Consider the following 18,215-nt stretch of genomic DNA (forward strand, 5'->3'; position numbering starts at 1 on the left):
CAGGGATTACATGCAATGGCGTATTGCGCATGGCCCCGCAGTAAGGCGTGCTCTTCGCAGCCCCGGTATGGCTTCAAACCTGCGGGATCGGAACACATCTTTGGAGAAGATGCAGGGGTGGAGACTATAAACATCACGGGGAATCTTAAATGTCTTGCAGACAGCCACACTTCCAATACCACCAGCTTCATCCCAGGGCACTAAGTAATCAGTGTCTTCCATCGTTGCTTCGATACGCAGCCGGTTTCCACCAACATGGGCGAACAAGCCCGGTCAACGAGTGGTGTCAATGAGTCTGGGGAGGAAAAGCTGATCCTTCAAATCGCTCATCGAAAGATTGACAAGAGGCTCCTGCTATGGTACTCATTCGTGTACCTTATTATGCGAATTCATGTCAGCAATATTAGTAACGCAGCCATCATCAATCTTGAACAAGGCACGGGCATACGGAAACAGCTTGAAAATCTGTCGAGTTCGCAATGGGCTTGGGCATTAAGTATTTTCTACTACCCATATATGGTCTTTGAGCCGCTTGCGACGCTTGCTCTGAAACGATTCTCACCATCTATTTGGATGGGCCGAATTATGATCACATGGGTATCTCGGGACTTCAGGACGGGAAAAGATGTCGCTGACACACTCGGCAGGGAATCATCTCAATGTGTCAGGGGGCGACTCAGGACTATGCCGGAATTCTTGCTTGCCGCTTCTTTCTCGGACTGGCGGAAGCTGGCTTCTATCCTGGAGTTTTGTATCATCTCAGCTTCTGGTATCCGACACAAAGGCTTCCTCTGAGAATTGTACGTGCATTCGAGCCGTCGCTGAGGTCAAAGCTAACTCCTTGAAGGGGTTCTTCTACGCTTGTGGAATGTTTTCAGGGACCATCAGCGGTCTTCTAGGTAACTGCCAACCACGAATTCCATTAAGAGCGTTAATTAACAGTCTACAGCCTATGCGATTTCTTTCATGAATGGCGTTGGCGGCCTTGCTGGCTGGAGATGGGTACGTATGCCGCGATTGAAGTATTGGGGCGTGGACTAATCCGACGACAGCTTTTCATTCTTGAAGGCATTCCGGCTATCCTTTGTGGGATTTGGACTTACTTCTTCCTTCCCAACTGCAAGTTGACTATGATCTTGCTATCTCTCTACCCAGCATTGCTCATACAATTCTAGACCCAGAGGCAGCCAATTCCATTACAGAATCCGAAAGAGACATCGTTCTCGCCGACCTTCCCGAGCAAGCACCAACAATGAAAGCTAAGACCATCAACTTTGAGCAAGTTAAGAAACTCTTCCGCAGCTCTACTTTCATACTATTCTTGATGATCTGGATTACTCATGGAATCGGAGGATGGGGTATCTCCTTCGTCTTGCCAACCGTCATTATGAGCTTGGCATATCGAACACGGCCATCTCGCAAGTCATGACAATGGTATGACCGACCCTATCTAGGGACGTCTCAATGCTAAATCTACACAGCCACCATTCACTTTGGTCTTTGTCATTCTTCTGTCGCTCGCCTTTCTTGTTCATACCCGGAGACTGAGCCCTTGGGTTGCTGGCCTCGGGTTGGAGGCAGCTCAGATCGTTTGTTACGTCCTGCTAATCACAGTGAAACATCCCATCGCAAAGTACATCTTCGTCATGATTGCAACTGCGGCATCGCAAAGCTTCTTTGCTATCATCTGGCCAGGTAAAGACTGAAACTAGATGGCAAGTTTAAATTACTGACATGGACTTATCCAGAGAGGATTCGAGCAGCGAAGGGGACTACGACTGCAGGCCTGGCAATTGGTCTCACTAATGTAAGCACTCAACTTTTGGAACAATCAGATACCACAACAGGCTTACCATATGACTTGCAGGCATCGTGTCAGCTCATGGGTATAGTCGTACGTATATCCCCTTCTATCGTCTTTATCAGAGAGAGTTCTAAAGTGTATTGAAGGGCCCGCAAATCTACCAGCCCAAGTTTGGTCCGAGCTACCGCATCAGTTATTCCTGCTCCATTGGTCTTCTGTGCGGAACACTTTTGGCTGTTTCCAGTGCATGGTTCTTCGTCACAAAAGAAGACAAGAAAGATGCTTCTGCGCATAATGGCTCGGATGCGACTCCAGAGGAGCAAACTCAAAGCCAAAAGCCCGTAGAACATATGGGTTAGCCTAATTCCGTTAGTAAGATTCCCATGAAAAGCAACCGAGTTCATGCCTTTTTTCATCCACCACTTCTCATACAGTGATATTACCATAGCCTCAAGGAACCGCATGCCATGGAAGTTGGTCCAGAATTCAGGAGGACCCTTGCGGTTGAGAAACCTGCTATGGGCTGTGCCGCCTATCCAGTTCCCGCAGCGAGAATCTTTACACCATGAGATATGCTCCAGCCACTCATCCGTATGCAGACCGTACGAATATGGATCAGTCAGTGTACCAATCCAAGGCGCTGGGCCTTTGAAATAGCTTGTGCCCATGCGCATGATTGAGAGCCGTCCCTTCGACCTAATCCATTTGTAGGTTGTGTGGCACCCAGAACAGTAATACGTATTGGAGTGAACATCACATCTTGTGAATGAAATTGGCTCATGGTCATTAACCACCTTCGCCTCGATACATGTTGAGCTTCCCGGGTAAAATATCTTTGACATAAGACACTCGACACATATACCTTCTGTCTTTGTGTCCGCCAGGCGCACGGGCCTGGATTTGTGAAAGCTTTGGACAAGCTTTCCGTCGTTGTACTTGACATGGGGGCAGAGATCACCCTCGCGAGTTGGATCGGCAGAAAGATCATCGAGCTTTCCTTCCAAAACGTCCCAACTAATGCTGCCATCACTCGCATCATCGACGTCTAGCACAGGTATTGAGCAGATGAGGTTGAATTCGAAACCATCTCTCCCGAACCTGGCGTGAGTCAGCCTCCTAGGAATTGCCGCACACGATGTGCAATGCATCTCTGTCTCATTCTCAGGGTTGGAGAACACTTTCCGCCAGTTCACGTCCATGTGAGGGCAGATTCTCGTACGCCCTTCGTGCAAGATGCATGACCTATTCAAGTAGTTCGCGATGCCGCTGCGCCTCATTTCAGGCGAGAATTTCTTTACAGTGTGGTAATCAAGACAGCCGTGGCACCACAACCGGTGGTAATACTCACGGCGCAGCCAAGGATCATCCTTGGTTCCAATGAACATATTTCCAATGAGCATGTGGATTCCGGTGAGCGGATGCGTAAAGCCTCCCCACGCACTGAAGCAGGACTTGCATAAACTATCGTACTTCAGCCGAGGGAGTACCATTCTCTGGAAGTAACGTTTGGAACCGGCATTTTCGGGGAACCGAAAGCCAACGTATGTTTTTTCGGGACTCTCTTGCATGTAACCGAGAGCAAGACTTGCATAATCTAAGCGCTCGTGGTATCTAGAGAACTTGTTGTCGTAGAAAATTCGATAAAAGACCGATGCCGCCTGGCGTAGGCAGTACAGATCGATGGGTCGGAGCAAGCCCATAATCTGTAGAAGAAGCTCGTCAGGCAGACGGGAAATAGGAGAATATTGGTGGGGATTCCATGGAAGCGCGTATTCTTCTACTGGTTCAGGATGTGTGTCAGCCTTACATCTATTCTTCCCTGGCAATTTGAGGGCTTGGGGGTAGACAGCCAACCTCCTGTCTGGGGCCGAAGCCGTAACAAGGCTAGTATGAGTGCTATGGCACGGTACATGGCTGTTCCATGAATCCTTCGTGCCCACCCAGTTGACAAGATCCGAAATAATGATGGCGACGGGAGAAATGGGATCGCCACAGAAGTCAAGGGCGGCTTACTTGGCGAAGAAAAGAATTTCTTTCTAGATTATGCGCACCAGTAGTTCCAAAAGGTATCGCGAATCCAGTCTTTCTTATTGGCCATCCATGAACGTCACCGGGTATAGATACACAAAACACCTTGTAATCTCTTGTGGATACCTGAATACTGATGAGGAAGCTACTGCCTACATTAGGCGGCAATTTTTCCCAAACTTTGTACGAATTGTAAATCGAAGCTCGGGCTTTCGAAGCACGTTGTGCTTGGCATGGGACTTCGTTGAATGACTTGGAGATTGAGCATCTTCATGGAAGTTCTGTCGATTCGGACATGGTGCATCTCGCTGGACGTCAAGGTCGGGCTGCAGTTGCTCCGAAAACAAAGCCTATGAGAACACAAGGTGCTTTGCAAATCTAGCGGCTTATTTTGAAGGACTCCGCAGGATTTTGAACACAGGCAAGCCATCTTACGGGTGTGAACCTCACCACCATATCTACATCCGAGCATTGCACTGTACTCCTTTTGAATTTGGGGCACGCAGAAACTAGATTTGGCATGTGACAAAATGAGATCTTCTTGCACAGAGACACCTAAAATGTCTATCATGGCCCATTTGAGACCCTGTTGCCGGCCCGACGTTGGGACATTGCCATCGGATGAAGCTATACCCCGTCCCGAATCAGGCGTTGAATCATTCACTCAACAGACGAGGCCTTTTTCGGAGTCATTTTGATTTACGCAACACCGAATTCGGGCGAGGAAGTCTTCATCCAGAGTCATAACAGTGAATAGTCAGACAAGGCAGCACAATCGTTCCTCAATTTCAGGTGATACAAAACCCGAATTTGATGAACCCAACACATCCCCGTGCCGTGAAGCTTGCCAAGCCATCTTGGCATAGTTGATCCGTAAAGCTCACGCTCATCTGAGCTTCAGCCGTCCCAGCACGGGTATAGTGCCATCGGGTATAAGAAAGGGAGAGGGTTGGAATAGGATAATGCCTGAATCACGCTACAGTTGATGGGGAAGTATTTCTCGACAAAACTGAGACGTCTCTGCGCCACGGTCACTCCGTATCTCGATCCAGCGACCCGACCCTCCGGTGCGGCCCGTTTTCAACCCTCGGCCGGATATCAGGTCCTCGGCCGGGTAGGCTTGCATGCACGAGCGAGGTACCTGCGGGGTTCCTGCGTGTTCCGCGTGGGTGGGCTGGCCTAAACGGGCCGAGGATCTCATCTGAAGCCACCACAACAGGGGAGGATCGACTGCATCCGTTCTTGTAATGGCATGGTCCCGCAGATTGCACGGAAATTTGCTGCTGAGACAAATCTACATCTCTGGGAGCTTGGCAAATAATCACATGACACTTGCTTTTTCACTTCACTCTTGATTTCCCATCGAGGCGCACCCAGTTGTCACTCGATACAGCCTGGTCATGATCATCACCTTGGTGGATATTCGGAAACAAGAACTCAAGGAATGTCTTTGTCAAATGGTGAATGTTTACTGTCTCTTTTCATAGCATTCTCTGGGTGCAATACTCAAAACATATCATGGTCTGTAGAGTCATAGGACTTTGCGTCATCAAAAGAAGGGCTCGCTTGTAGCTCTGGGAGGCCATGTAGTGAATCCCTTCTCGTTCATATTACAACTTCCCAATGAGATGAAAACGATGATTGATCTGCAAGAGACCCTAAGGGATCACGGTTATCGTTACCAGTTTGTCGCCAACGTTGAAGGAGCATGTGGACCCCATGAAAGACATTGTCTTGAGTTCTTGGGAGGGGATCTGAGACCCATCACAGGCAAAGCTCAATGACCCCTGGAATCCTCAGAGCCTTATGAGCCATCCGCTTTGGGAAATCCGCGCATGTGTCTCAGACCCTGATTTTGAGCCAGCATGTTTACAGTTTGGCTCCATCCACGTCGGGACGCCCGAGTCAGACATGGGATTCCGCACTGTCCGATACTGTCAACATCGGATTTCATGTGCCCGTCTAGGATACATGATTCGAACATTCAACTCTTGAGACAGCGCGCTTGCTACAATCCATAGTGATGGGAATCTGTTTTCGAATGAGGTTTCGTGTCCCCAGTGCTTGATACCGATGATCTTGCTGGGATCCCTTCTTGTTGCAACCACATCTAGTTACTCGGGGCGTTTATCGTTCCGTGGTCTGCGACCATGGTGTTTGAGTAACGCTCTGTTCCTAATACAGTATCGTTGCCGTCCCCGTATGATCTTGTCTCCATCGATGTAAGTCACCTTGTTGTTGGGCTTTGCATATCGATACCAACAGTGACCTGTAGATACTGAAGAGTTGGTGGCAGTGTGGAGGCATTAAGTGTCGAGACATGGCTTGAGTATCACAGCCGAGGTTTCAGTGCCGCAGCTAATATGATTGTGGTTGATAATAACAAACAGACAACTTAGCATTGTGAGTTCTATATATGAGAGTGCTGAAGAATCTGGACTTTGAACTGTGGCCCAACTTCGATATCGACAAAAGCCTCCTTGCGCATTGTCCAGTCTTGTCTTATGCGGCCCCTGGAGACTATCGACCGGTTCACACACCTGACCTCGCCAGACATCATGTACTCTCCTCCTTACTCAATCGGCGGCCACCGCAGCATCTCCCATGAGAACCGTTCTGTTTCCCGCGAGAATCGTTCCGTCGCCCGCCAAATCACCCGCCAACTCTCACAAGACAGAACTCCTCGCAACATGTCCCACGGCACCTCCCACAGAAGCTCCTCCCAGTCCTACGGCAACTCCAAAGATGCTTCGCGCAGCGACCCCCGCAGGCGATCCCATAGCATCTCCCACCAGGTCTCCCGCACAATTTCTCATGATCCTACCTGCGACATCTGCAACGACGCCACGTCTTGCGACAAGTGCAGACAAGGCTCCGTTGGCACTTCTCACAGCTCCTCCAGCGATGTCTCCCGAACCTTCTCCCACACCATGCCGCAGAGCACCTCCTACACCACCTACAGCGGCGGAGACTCACGCATCGGCTCGGGCGACTTTTCCAAGAGCTTCTCTCAGAGCCTTCTCTATGGCGGCTCTTCGCACAAGGACCATGAAGGTTCCTCCAACGATGCCTCGAACGCGATGGCTGAGAGCTATTCACGCGACTTCCCACAGAGCACCTCATACGCCACTCGCGGAGGGAACTCCCATCACGACTCAACCGACTTCTCCCAGGGTAGACGTCAGAGCTTCCTTCAGAGCTTTCACAGGTCATCTTATGACGGTCATGGAGATGTTCCCAAGGCATTGAACTTTGCCCCCAAGAGTTCATCGCATATGGTTTCGGAGAGCTTTTCGCCCGACCTGCCTCAAAGTCCCTCCTGGGAGATTCGGACCGACTTCAATCGTCACGGCTCTGGCAACAATGATACTTCTCACGAAGCCTGCTGTGATATTTGCAGCGGAGGTTCCAGTAGTATCTCCAATGAGGCATCTAACCACGTCACTCACGTCTCCCGCGATGGAGGTGGAGGTGGTGGAGGCGGCTTCTGCGAGGACTGGAGTAATCACTCTCATCGACCGCAAAGCCCGACCCACGACAGGGCTCATAACATCTCCGGTATCATCGTCGGGGATAGGTCAAACAAGGTGACCGGAGATGCACACAAGCACAAGACCAGGGATGTCGACGGACCCACGAGCAACACATCCGGCAAAGTGTCCATCACGACGCACACCACCTCCAACAACGGGACCCCCAACGTTTCTGGCAACACCTCTACCCATGGGCACCCTAAGAGACATGATGGTCCCCATGTAGCCTCCAGAGACGTCACCAACAACAACTCTCGCGAGCAAACCGACGGAGGTCATGTTGTGCACCACAATCACGAGCATAGACCTAGTCCAAAAGGCTTTCTTCAAGGCATTACCGAGGATAGCGAGAGTACCAGAAGTCACAGCAATGAGTCTCACAGCCATCATCATCACCATTCTAAGCATAGCCACAGAGATGGTGGGCACAACACTGTCTCGGGTAACCCCGGTTCTGAGCGTAACAACACGGCCATCAGCCACCACAACGTCACGGGCAGCAACACCCACGAGCATGGTCATGGTCACAATCATGGCACTCACACCATCACCAACACTAGTAGGCAGAATGATACGACCAATAGCCGCAACGAGGTCCCCAGCAACAGCTCTAGCTCTCAGCGTGGACATACTCACGGTGGCCATACTATCATCAACAACAGCTCGACGACTAACGACACTACTAGAAGCTACAATGACGTCCCTGGCAACAACACCCGCCCTGATGGGCATAATCACAACTACACCAACACCGATACCAGCTCTTGGAACAAGGAAACAACCAAGACCCATCACAATGTTCCGGGCAATGACCCAAGCCCTGATCATAGTCACGGTGGCTACACAGTCATCACCAATAGCTCTGGTGGGGGTAAGGATAGACCGAGAAGCTATCAAATTGCCCCGGGCACCACCTCTATCTTAGAGCATGGGCACAACGGCAAAACCACCACGACTACTAGCTCTGGGAATCCCAAAATCACAGGCAGCCACAAGGATATCACTGGAGACATCCCCCACTCCGGACAACATCATCATACCCCAAGCACAGGTCTCAATGGCCATCCTCCTGTCCTAAACACGACAGAGCCTACTATCCCTCAGAAGCCATCTTCCCAAGGGCCTCCTCAGTTGGCACTACCTCGAGAAGTCCCTCAACCGGCAACTTCTCGCCCTTCAACTTCTAAAGGAGTACCTTCTCTACCACCAATTTCTCAATTGACAGCATCCCGAGAAGTCCCTCCTCAACCATCGACTTCATACCCTTCAACTTCTCAAAGGGTACCTTCTCAACCGTTGGATTCTCAACCTCCAACTTCCCAAGTACCATCGTCTCAGGCGCCACCTCAAGCAGTCGCCATGCCAAGATCAACAGGACCTCCACCTCAAGGGCCGCCCCAAGAGTCTCCTACTCAGCCCCCAGCTCCTCGAGGACAGCCCCAAGGGTCCCCACCCCCAGGAACCTCCTCCCACTACGTTCCTGAGAAGGATCCCTTCAACGGCCCAACTTACAGTGAGACCAGCCATGACCACGGAGAATCAGACGAGCACCGCCGAGTAGGCAAACCCATCACCCGCCATGGCTGGCGACGCTTCCTCCACGGATGGATGATACACATCCCCGCCATCATCTTGACCGCCATCATCCTATGGCTTGCCTCGAGAGAACGCTACTGGTACGGCCTGGCAGGTCCCAGCAGGGTCCGCCTGAGCCCCAAAGGCGTCGAGGTTTTTCTTTTGTTCGCTTTCAAGATCTACGAGATCTTCGTCATTCTTTCACTCTCGGCTATGGCCATCAGCATGTTCCGCCGACGTCTCATTGGCGGCGGTGTACGTCTGGGCTTTCTCACCGGGGCCTACCGCGTCGGTGACTTTCGCTACATCTTCTCCCTGCCCTTCTGGCGCCACGGCTTCCTCAGCCTCTCATTCTGGGAAATGATGCTTGCCCTCTTCGTCCTCTTCGCAACCATCTTCAGCCTCCTCTTATTGCCTGCCGCCGGCGCCTTGCTTCTCCCCTCACTTCAGTGGTACGGCATGAACCACAACAAGGCTTTCGGAGGCGTCAGCGCACCGCTCCTGTACCAGACACAGCCCGACCAAGTATGGCCGACACTCTTCACCGACGGCGCGCCATGGAACAACACGCCAGTCTGCGTCGAGGCCGAGGGCATCTACAACGCCGCCTGTCCCGCCGGCGGGTTCACCACGGTCTGGAACTGGGCTAAGGGCTACTCCACGACCGGTCTGCAGGACACCGTCACCTTCTCCAGTCCCTCGACGAATCTCAGCCGTCAGCTGATGATCACCGAGGTAACCGCCGATTCTGACACGCGGGATCCGCCCGTGTTGTCGACCACCCCGTCCCACCACTTCAACATCAACTTCGGCCTGGTCAAGAACTACATGGAGAACGGGAACACCATCACTGAGGATGACTCCCAATACCGTCTCAGCACCCGACGGGTCAACGCCCAAAACCCGGATTCGAGCAGCCCAATCTACCAACCCTTCATCCAGTCGCTATGCAACGTCGTCCCCAAATCAGACGTCATCGCTAACAACGGCTCGCTGGTGTACCCAATATCATCCCTCAACTGCTTCGGAGACGCCACTTGTCTGCAGATGAAGAGAGCATCGCCGGCCCGCTCCCTTGACGTGTCCGCCTGGGACTCGGAAGAATGCCACCTCCAGCTCATCACCACCGACTTTTTCGTCTTCCAGAACGGCACGCCCATCATCGAGGTCGCGGGTCAGCTCCCTGACGTCAACGGAGATTACCGCAAAGACCGCCTCTTTTCGTGCACAATGCTGGCAACCTGGGTTGCCGCTGAGGTCTCGACCGACTCGAGCGAGTGCGGCGCACTGGTGTCTGATCTGAACGACCCCAAGGCCATGATCGAAACCTACCAGAAGACGTCTTTCAGCGGGAACTCGGAGGGTTACGTGATGAAGTTTGACCCGAGCTGGTTCCAGTATCTCTCCCCAGTCTCCTTCGCCTCCTCCGTCGCGTTCAACGGCTCCGACGCGTTGCGGTACTACAACCCGCCCGAGAGTCTCGTGCGAAACTTCGTCGACGCAGAGGTCGCGCAGAACATCACGAACCCCAGGATCACCAACAGCACCATCGACTCCACGCGCGCCGAGGTGTTCTTGGCCAAGGTGTTCGGCGTGTACCTCACCGACGCCATCGCGCGTACCGGCTCGAGCAGCACGGCGCTGATACGCTCCGAGTCGGGCCAGTCGGCGAACCAACTCCCGGTGGTCAACTCCAACGTCCAGTCCAACGTCCATTTCAACATCAAAGGGGGCACCACTGCCAACGAGACCACCGGGCCGACGATCGTGAAACACATCAACGCCCGCGCCGCGCAAGATGACCTCCTCTCAGAATCGATGGGCTTCGACTTTGGCGTCGAGAGATACGGCTGGGGTACCGGCAAGCCGTCGCGGGCACTAGAGTTTGGCAAAGCGATACTGTACATGTACTTTGCCGTTCTCATTCTGTACCTGCTGACGGTCATGGGCGGTCTTATCTTGGAGCTCTGTGGCCTTTACCCGAACATGCGCGTGCTGAGCATCGTTCCCTGGTGGGACCTGCAAGGCTTGCTCGTCCTCGCGATGAGGACGCCGCCGCCGGGAGATGGAGATTTTGCGGACGCCGGAGCGGGAGTTACCTCGTCTCACGTGTGGAAGAAGAGAGTGCGGGCGATGGCTGACCTTGAGCACAACGTCCGGTTGGTGTACAACGACGATACGGTCAGGGATGAGTTGGACAAGACTGGGAAAGTAAAATACTTCTGACATTGCTACATTCCAATTTGTATTCTGCTTTTAGTTGCGTTCATTTTGATACTTTCACCACAAAGGCCTCTGACCTTCCAATACTATATTTCACTTCTCTTGCTTCTGATGAAACATTTCGAAGTGCTTTATGGACGTGATATCAGCAGATCATCAATCCAATCAAAGAATCTTCATCCCGATTGATCCATAAGAAGCTATATGACCTGACCTAACTCGGGAAGTCGCTGAAATGAGGTTCATTCTCGCGTCCATCTTGCCCGCCTCCTTTAGCTCAAGACCATAAGTATGAGTGGGTTCTGGACATCCACTAACACATCATCCAAATCAACCAACCCACAGCAACGGGCAGGCCTCTAGTTCCCTTTGTCTCTTGGAGTTGTCATCTCTGCCAATCTCCAACTTGCTTCATGAAACCTGGACACAATCTGCCGAACCTGAGCGAGCCCCAGCTCAAAGACTCCGCGTGTGAAGGTAAGTGAAAGACCATCCGCGCCGACCATGACACCCCCGCTCCCACACGTCCTCCATTTGCAGAATCTTTCACTGGCGAGTCGACAAAACAAATCCCACTCATCCTTTTCCAAGTAAACAAACCCCGAAACCTCGAGGTTTGTCAACAACAACCCCCATTCACATCTTATTTCCCTCGACAACTACAATAACCCTTCCTTTCACATTCCACCTCCTTCACCACAACCAACACCAAAACACCGTCATCATCACCCCAAGATGGCGCCCGGCCTCGAAAGCTCTGTCGCGGAATTGTACCGGGACTACAAATCCTCGACGAACTTCGCCATCCAATGGCACTATTGCCAGGTCAAGGCCGAGGATCCGTCCACCGAGAAGTTCACCTCAATCAATCACATCCTAGCCGCGGCCAAGGTTGTCAAGAAGGCACAATCTGTTGTGCCCAAGTCCGTCCTTGCTTCCCTCCATACCGCGATTGCGAAGCGCAAGCAGGTCTACGACATATACGAGAAGAACGGTGCCGGTTGTTACGGCCACGCGGCGTTCGCCCAGAGGTGAGATTCATCTGGTTTCCATCTTGAAGCATGAGGCTGACAATGAAACAGACTTGAGAGTACCCTCTCCATTCTTTCTTCCCTGACGACCGCTTCCGCAACTTCTTCCTCCTCCCGTATCGACGAGTCACAGAAGAGCGCCACTGCCCCCAACGCTTTCGCGCCTCTGGCCGCCACTGTAGAGGATGTTGTCGACGACGATGAGATCGACGTCGTGGACCATACCTGCGCCTCAGACACGCATGGCGAGGCCCCTTCATCTGCCCATACGACTCCCGATCCCGATGAGGACGATTTCATCCTCGAGGACGATGCCATCCGCCAGTTCCACGAATCCATCAACTTCCTGCTCGTACGAAACCTGCCATCCCCCTTCCTTTCGTCATCATTCCAACTAACCTTGCTCCTAGGAACTCTCCAAGGTCTACTCGCAGCTTGAAGGCTACTAGCGCGACGCCGCCGCCGGCACACTGCCCCTCCCTTTGGCCGCATGGCTCACCTCCCTTACTGCACACACCGTCGCCAAGGACGCCCCGCGCAGCTTTCTCAACCTTTGCGAGAGCGTGTCGTCCCCATGCAACACGTGCCCCGACTGCCCAGGCGTGAGAGCTTTCGTCGCCAAGATGTCACCCTCTCCAGCCGCCGCCGCCGAGAGTATCGCCCACGGCACACGCATCCATACCATCACCAAGGCCATCAACGCCTACGGTGCCGAACTGACGGACATGAGCACCCCCTCTCTGATTGATGTGTGCCCCGACAAGTGCGCGTGCCGTGTCAGAACCGACGGCGGCGCGGCGGAGCCCCATGACCAGAACCAAAGCCCTCGACTGCCGGAGACGGACGAGGCCCACCTCCGAGAGATCCTCGGGCTGATCAGAGCCGACGTGCTGGGCACGCGCGGCATCACCCCGCTCGAGAGAATCAAGAAATACGGGGTCGAAGATGACAGGGTCTACCAAAGCGAGCCGCTTTGCTGTTTCGCGCAGGCCCTCTTCTATAGCGAGGAGCACGTCACTCCCGGACGACTGATCTTTGCCATGGACTTCTTCTTGCTGGCCGCCGAGTCCGCCTCGGTGACCGAGGGTCCTCTGAGCTACGTGAACTGCCAGGCGAAGCCCCACCGCCTCGCTCTGGACATGCGCTCCGCCGTCGACCCAGTCATCGAGTTCCTCCAGAGCATGAACCTATTCGCAGATTGGGGCCAGATCGTCGGCTACCTCGAGCAGTTCCGCGACTCATTGAGCACCTTCGCCAGCGAGTGCGCCCTCGACAAGTACCACGGGTCTCCTTGGACGGCCGGCAATCAGCTCACATAGCTCCTGATGCAAGCCTCCCTCGTAGGCGCCAACGTTTCCTGGGACTGGGCCATTATCAACTCCACTCTCCATTTGTACAATGCGATGCGTCAAGTCGGCATCCTGCGCGTGAAGAAGATCCCCCTGCTGGACGAACTCGCCAAGGTCTTGATTCAAGACACCTTTCGCGGCGCGCTTCCCGATAGAAACTTCGCCTCCACTTTCAGCCGCATCGTCTTCAACAGCGGGATCGACAAGACGCGAGGGCGTGTGCAGTACGGCTTCGGATCGAAGCCCCTTCGAGGGCAGCACATCACGTGGTTCCTCCACCAACACCGCGAGGCCCATTTCGAGGGCCTCGATTGGCTCGGGGAGGTGTACGGGGTTGCGACGTGCACGAAGCAGAGGTGCTCCAGGTGTAGGAAGGATCCCAAGAAGGACAGAGGAATTCGCGAGGCGCACCTCGCGGGAACGTTGCCGGGATACATGGAGAAGGCCAAGACCAAGGTACTCCCAGAACTGGAGGGAAATGCTCCGATTGCCCGTCTTAACTTCTTTGGGTTGTTTATGTTCTGCGCCCGGTTCATGAGAAGATTCGGGGAGCTCAGTGAGGCCGAGCTCGGTAAACCCTTCAAGGCGGCGGACTCGCCGAGGGAGCTGTGGGCGCACCCGTTGCATCTGGCTCGGTTCGCCACCGAGCTCGTTCTCGATTCCATCGACGAGGGCTTCGGCAGCAGAGAAAGCAGACGGCTGTTGAAGAAGAAGAAGCTGGTTGAGAACGCTGGTCAGGCGTTCAAGGAGTTGGACGCGGAGGCAACACTGAGCCAGTTCACCTGGGCGATCTGAAGTTGGGGAGAGATGTTAGAGTTTTGTGTAGATAATTCAGGGTACAGATAGAAAGCCGATATTGCATATCGCAAAGTCACGTGTGAATGTTATAAATGTGGTGAATGTTTGACGTTATATTTCGGGTATCTCATTAATCAGAAAAAGCGTGTGTGCACACATGCTCTGTGGGAGCTTGTAGCTACTTTGGCGTGAAGCCTTGCGCATAGTCTGCGGCGATATGCTTCCTCGCAATTCGTAGCCTGTATCTTTACCGTACTGGTATTGGATACGCTACTATCTTTGGGGAAGAGTCCAGCTTGTCCGTTCGGGTGCTTCGTTTCAAACGGCCCAACAGATGAGTAGCTTATAGTCAGTTGGTAATGTCGAGTCCGGCTCATGTCACAAGCTAGACGCCTCGACTCATGGAGGTCTGGCCTAGGTCTTGCGGGACTCCAAGCACCTTATCATGCGTAATCCGTAAAGGAATGTCATCAGACTGGGTACGCCCGGAGTGCATGTCTAGGACGTTCCTGCCATACCTCCTCTGCAAATTTAGACTGTAGGATACGAAGGACTGACTCGGCTTCATCCGCCCGGCCTAGGCGCGTAAGGTGGCTGACAGCGTCCATGCCCATGCAGATAACCCTCGATCCGAGGTTGTTCGCCGCATAAAGCTGAGCCAGTTTGTCATTTGCCTGCAAGCCCTCAAGAAAGCCAACAGCTCGTTGGTGGCTGGGGTTTACTGGATGGTGGAGGTCAAGATGTGCGCGGTCGATCTTTAGCGGTCTGTGGATGTGGTTGGCAGTGCCGACGAAAGACTCGAACAAGGCGGCAGACGGCAATGGCCTCTTCCAGGCCTCAACAGTCGACCGCCAGGAAAGAACATGCCATGGCGCAAGAAGGATATTGCGTCTCTGAGCGTCCGTCTTAAATGTCTGATCGGCTCTGAGCATGGCGGAGTAGGCTGTGTCGAGACTCTCGTCGTACATGTTGGACTTGGCCTTGACAAGGTTGGCCACCAACGAACCAACGATGATGCTGTTCGGATCTTCTGGGCCTTCACCCCGCACCATCCGCTCTGCCCATGCCCACAGCACTTCTTCCAATCCCTCGGCGACCAGAAATTGCGACAGCTCAAAGACAAAAGGCTTGTCTGCCAGGAACTCTAACGTCCGCTCCTGGCCAGACGACCGCAGCCATTGGAGCACCTGTGATCCTGCCATGGAGTCTGCCATGGCGTCGTGGAGCGAGATGACACTGGATTCCAGGATCTGTTTGCGCGTCGCTCGTAAACAGCCAGTCGCGGCCTTCCTCGTCATCATGCCCCTCGCCGCAGCCTCTTCAAATACGTCCATGGGATCTCTCGGCGATGTCAGCGGCAACTTGGCGGGCTTCTCGCTATTCTTGAAGAGGGGGTTGGAAAGGATCGTTCGAAGATGTCGGTCTGTCGGGCGGTGGTGGGCGTTGTGAGATGTAGGCTTGTTGGCTGTCGTCTGCGAAGCCGATGACTCGGCGGTCTCGGGAGTCCAGCCATGCTCCTTGTCGAGGTTCTGACGGAATGATGTCTTTAGAACATTGAGCAGCTTCTGCGACTCCCGCGTAGAGAGAGGCAGGGGTTGGTGGATAGACGAGATGGCCTTCTTGAAGGAGCTCAGAGGCTTTGTGGTGAACATGGTGGGGTGCTTCGTTCTGGGTTTGCGGATGCGCAGCGTTTCGGCGCTGGTGGCCTTTTCGAGTGTTGTTTAGAATTCCAGCCGTCGAGACTGTCTGTGTCGGAGTCGTCGGAGTGCTGGAGAGGGGTGGACGAGATAGGCGGTGGGTGGTATGTGATGTGCACGAGGCCGGTAGGTTCGGGGTCAGATACGCATTATCGTCTTGCTGTGGAGTGATGTCGGTCGCGGAGCCAGGCACAGTCATGCCACTAACGGGTCACATGACATCGAAAGTGCGGAGTTCGGCTAGTGATACCTGAGGCAGCAGCATCTGAGCTGGCAGTCCAGCCCAGCAAGCCCAGGCTGGATCTGACAGCAGCCCGCCCACGCCTGCCACGGCAGAGAAGGAGCTCCCACGTCCGGTACGTACCGAGAGAGGCCTGGGGTCAAGACCTCTCACGTTTCTTGGCCAGGGCTGGAAAAGCCTGAGTGGATGGAGACTGTGACGCTGTTTTTTTCCTGTTTTGTCCCGTGTACATGTCACGAGGCCCAGATCCATGATTCAAAGCACGCGAGGCCAGCCATTATCAGCGCGTCCAGCCAATGCAACTCCAGATCTGACTTGTACCGGCTACCTCTCGCCAGCTCCCGAGCCCCCCATACGTCGAGAATCGCACGAATCTCCCATCCAGCTTGGGTATTGGCCAGGGTTTGGTGGCACTGGGTGACGAATACAGCCTCGTGCCCGAGAACGCACCAGGCCTCGGGACATATGACACAAGAGCAGCCGGGGAGGCGCTGGAGCTGCGAGAGTCAATACGGGAGGGAACCGCGAGCTGAGCATGGCATGGCATGGCATGGCATCAGAATTAAGGGACGACACGACACTACGCGACACGGACGACGCAGCGAGGGTCCAAGTGACAAGCTTGCCTGGAGCTGGGCTGGAAAGCAGCGCACAGGCACAGAGAAAGCAAGCTCTTGTTCTCCCGTCTCGGCCGATGCAGCAGACCGGCGGGAGATATCCGTACAGGCAGGCAGCATTGGAAACAATGGCATTCATGGCTGAATTCAATTGACGGCTGGGCCATCTTCTAGAAGTACTCATCTCCAGTCGCCCGGAGCTTGCAACATTCTTGGTGCCGGTTGCTGTGCATGTTTGCTGCTTGTTGTCGCAACCTGAATGATTGTGACGGCTAGACCGATTCCTTTGATCGTTTCCGTCTCTCTCTGTTGCCGCATTTCGCTAGATGAGACCCTCTTGCTTCAGGATGACCGTGACGGGTTGCTCCAACTCCTGCTCCGAGCTGAGACGGAGCTGAGCTTCTGACTAAAAGTAGCCGTAGGACAGCGTGCTCGCTCAACGAATGTCTGAGTCTCTCGCTGTCCCTTTCTGCAAGGTGCGTGACTGTGTCGCCTTCTTACCTCATCCTCCCGCACGGCGAATGGCAGGGCCCAAGGCGAGATTCAGGCAGGCAAGGGAAAGAGCAAAAGTGGAGTGGAGGCCACCCCCAAAAAGTCAGGAACCAGTGAGAAGGTACGGAGGTACCTGCCTTAGGTAGCCAGGCGAGCGTCTGCACAATCCAGCATAAGTACGTGCGGCTACTTGCCATTTGGCCTCTCGTCAGTGGCAAAGACAGGTAGCGGTACCTCCACTCAGCCCGTCGATTGAGGCAGTGGATCTGCATAAGCCCGCAAAATGCAAGCCGCGCTAGCCGTATCCGGATCAAGGGGGGCGTCATTCGCTGCAGGCGGTCGCTCGGGCCCCAAAAACCTTAGCCTGACTGGAGGAGACGACGCTGAGGGAGGAGCAAGCAAAAAAGAAGCAGGAGCAGTGGAAAAAAGCATCACCTCAAGCAACACAAGAGCGGCAAGTACCTTTTCCCGGGGGCCAGTTGGTTCTCTCCACAGTTTGCAGGGCATCGACCTCGCTGGTGGTCCACTTCCACAGGCCACCTCACCTCGCTGACGCTGCTGCTGCTACCACTGACGTTGGCCACTGAGCTGAGGTACCTACCGACTGACGATCAAAGGTGCCTGCCTGCCTTGACCTCCCTTCCCCGGGCATCATCCACCTCACAGTGCTGGCAGCAGCCTGGGCGGAAAAAAACCTCCCTTTCCAAGCAGACAGCAGCAAAGCTGGTACCGTAGCCCAGTGCACCGCACCACCAGCACCTGTGACCTTGCACCCAGTTGGCTGCTTTGCACAACATTCCACATTCATCCATCATCCACCTCACTTT

General features: G+C 53.9%; 7 protein-coding genes across 7 annotated transcripts; 6 read left to right on the top strand and 1 right to left on the bottom strand.

Annotated features, from left to right (window-relative positions):
* Positions 1-255: 255 nt before the first annotated feature.
* Positions 256-1,175, top strand: prlL-8 (MFS transporter prlL; the record flags this gene model as incomplete). Its single annotated transcript, XM_066152910.1, has 5 exons — positions 256-597; positions 648-800; positions 848-899; positions 950-1,002; positions 1,053-1,175. 5 exons carry the CDS (start codon positions 256-258, stop codon positions 1,173-1,175), a joined length of 723 nt encoding a protein of 240 aa, XP_066007588.1.
* A 178-nt stretch (positions 1,176-1,353) lies between these two features.
* Positions 1,354-2,163, top strand: CGGC5_v013321 (uncharacterized protein; the record flags this gene model as incomplete). The annotated part of the gene is made up of 5 exons (XM_066152911.1): positions 1,354-1,434; positions 1,482-1,695; positions 1,749-1,807; positions 1,868-1,894; positions 1,951-2,163. 5 exons carry the CDS (start codon positions 1,354-1,356, stop codon positions 2,161-2,163), a joined length of 594 nt encoding a protein of 197 aa, XP_066007680.1.
* A 4,227-nt stretch (positions 2,164-6,390) lies between these two features.
* On the top strand, positions 6,391-11,166 carry CGGC5_v013322 (uncharacterized protein; the record flags this gene model as incomplete). Its single annotated transcript, XM_032021719.1, has 2 exons — positions 6,391-8,236; positions 8,741-11,166. 2 exons carry the CDS (start codon positions 6,391-6,393, stop codon positions 11,164-11,166), a joined length of 4,272 nt encoding a protein of 1,423 aa, XP_031881469.1.
* A 732-nt stretch (positions 11,167-11,898) lies between these two features.
* Positions 11,899-12,643, top strand: CGGC5_v013323 (uncharacterized protein; the record flags this gene model as incomplete). The annotated part of the gene is made up of 3 exons (XM_032021720.1): positions 11,899-12,194; positions 12,246-12,546; positions 12,605-12,643. 3 exons carry the CDS (start codon positions 11,899-11,901, stop codon positions 12,641-12,643), a joined length of 636 nt encoding a protein of 211 aa, XP_031881447.1.
* A 174-nt stretch (positions 12,644-12,817) lies between these two features.
* Positions 12,818-13,513, top strand: CGGC5_v013324 (uncharacterized protein; the record flags this gene model as incomplete). The annotated part of the gene is made up of 1 exon (XM_032021721.1): positions 12,818-13,513. The coding sequence occupies one exon, from the start codon at positions 12,818-12,820 to the stop codon at positions 13,511-13,513; it is 696 nt and encodes a 231-aa protein (XP_031881446.1).
* An 84-nt stretch (positions 13,514-13,597) lies between these two features.
* On the top strand, positions 13,598-14,338 carry CGGC5_v013325 (uncharacterized protein; the record flags this gene model as incomplete). The annotated part of the gene is made up of 1 exon (XM_032021722.1): positions 13,598-14,338. The coding sequence occupies one exon, from the start codon at positions 13,598-13,600 to the stop codon at positions 14,336-14,338; it is 741 nt and encodes a 246-aa protein (XP_031881445.1).
* A 473-nt stretch (positions 14,339-14,811) lies between these two features.
* CGGC5_v013326 (uncharacterized protein) lies at positions 14,812-15,993 on the bottom strand (the record flags this gene model as incomplete). Its single annotated transcript, XM_032021723.1, has 1 exon — positions 14,812-15,993. One exon carries the CDS (start codon positions 15,991-15,993, stop codon positions 14,812-14,814), a length of 1,182 nt encoding a protein of 393 aa, XP_031881444.1.
* Between the last annotated feature and the right edge of the window lie 2,222 nt (positions 15,994-18,215).

Source organism: Colletotrichum fructicola (genome assembly GCF_000319635.2).
Source record: "Colletotrichum fructicola Nara gc5 chromosome Unknown KSG_Nara_v1_contig08, whole genome shotgun sequence".
Taxonomy (NCBI): domain Eukaryota; kingdom Fungi; phylum Ascomycota; class Sordariomycetes; order Glomerellales; family Glomerellaceae; genus Colletotrichum; species Colletotrichum fructicola.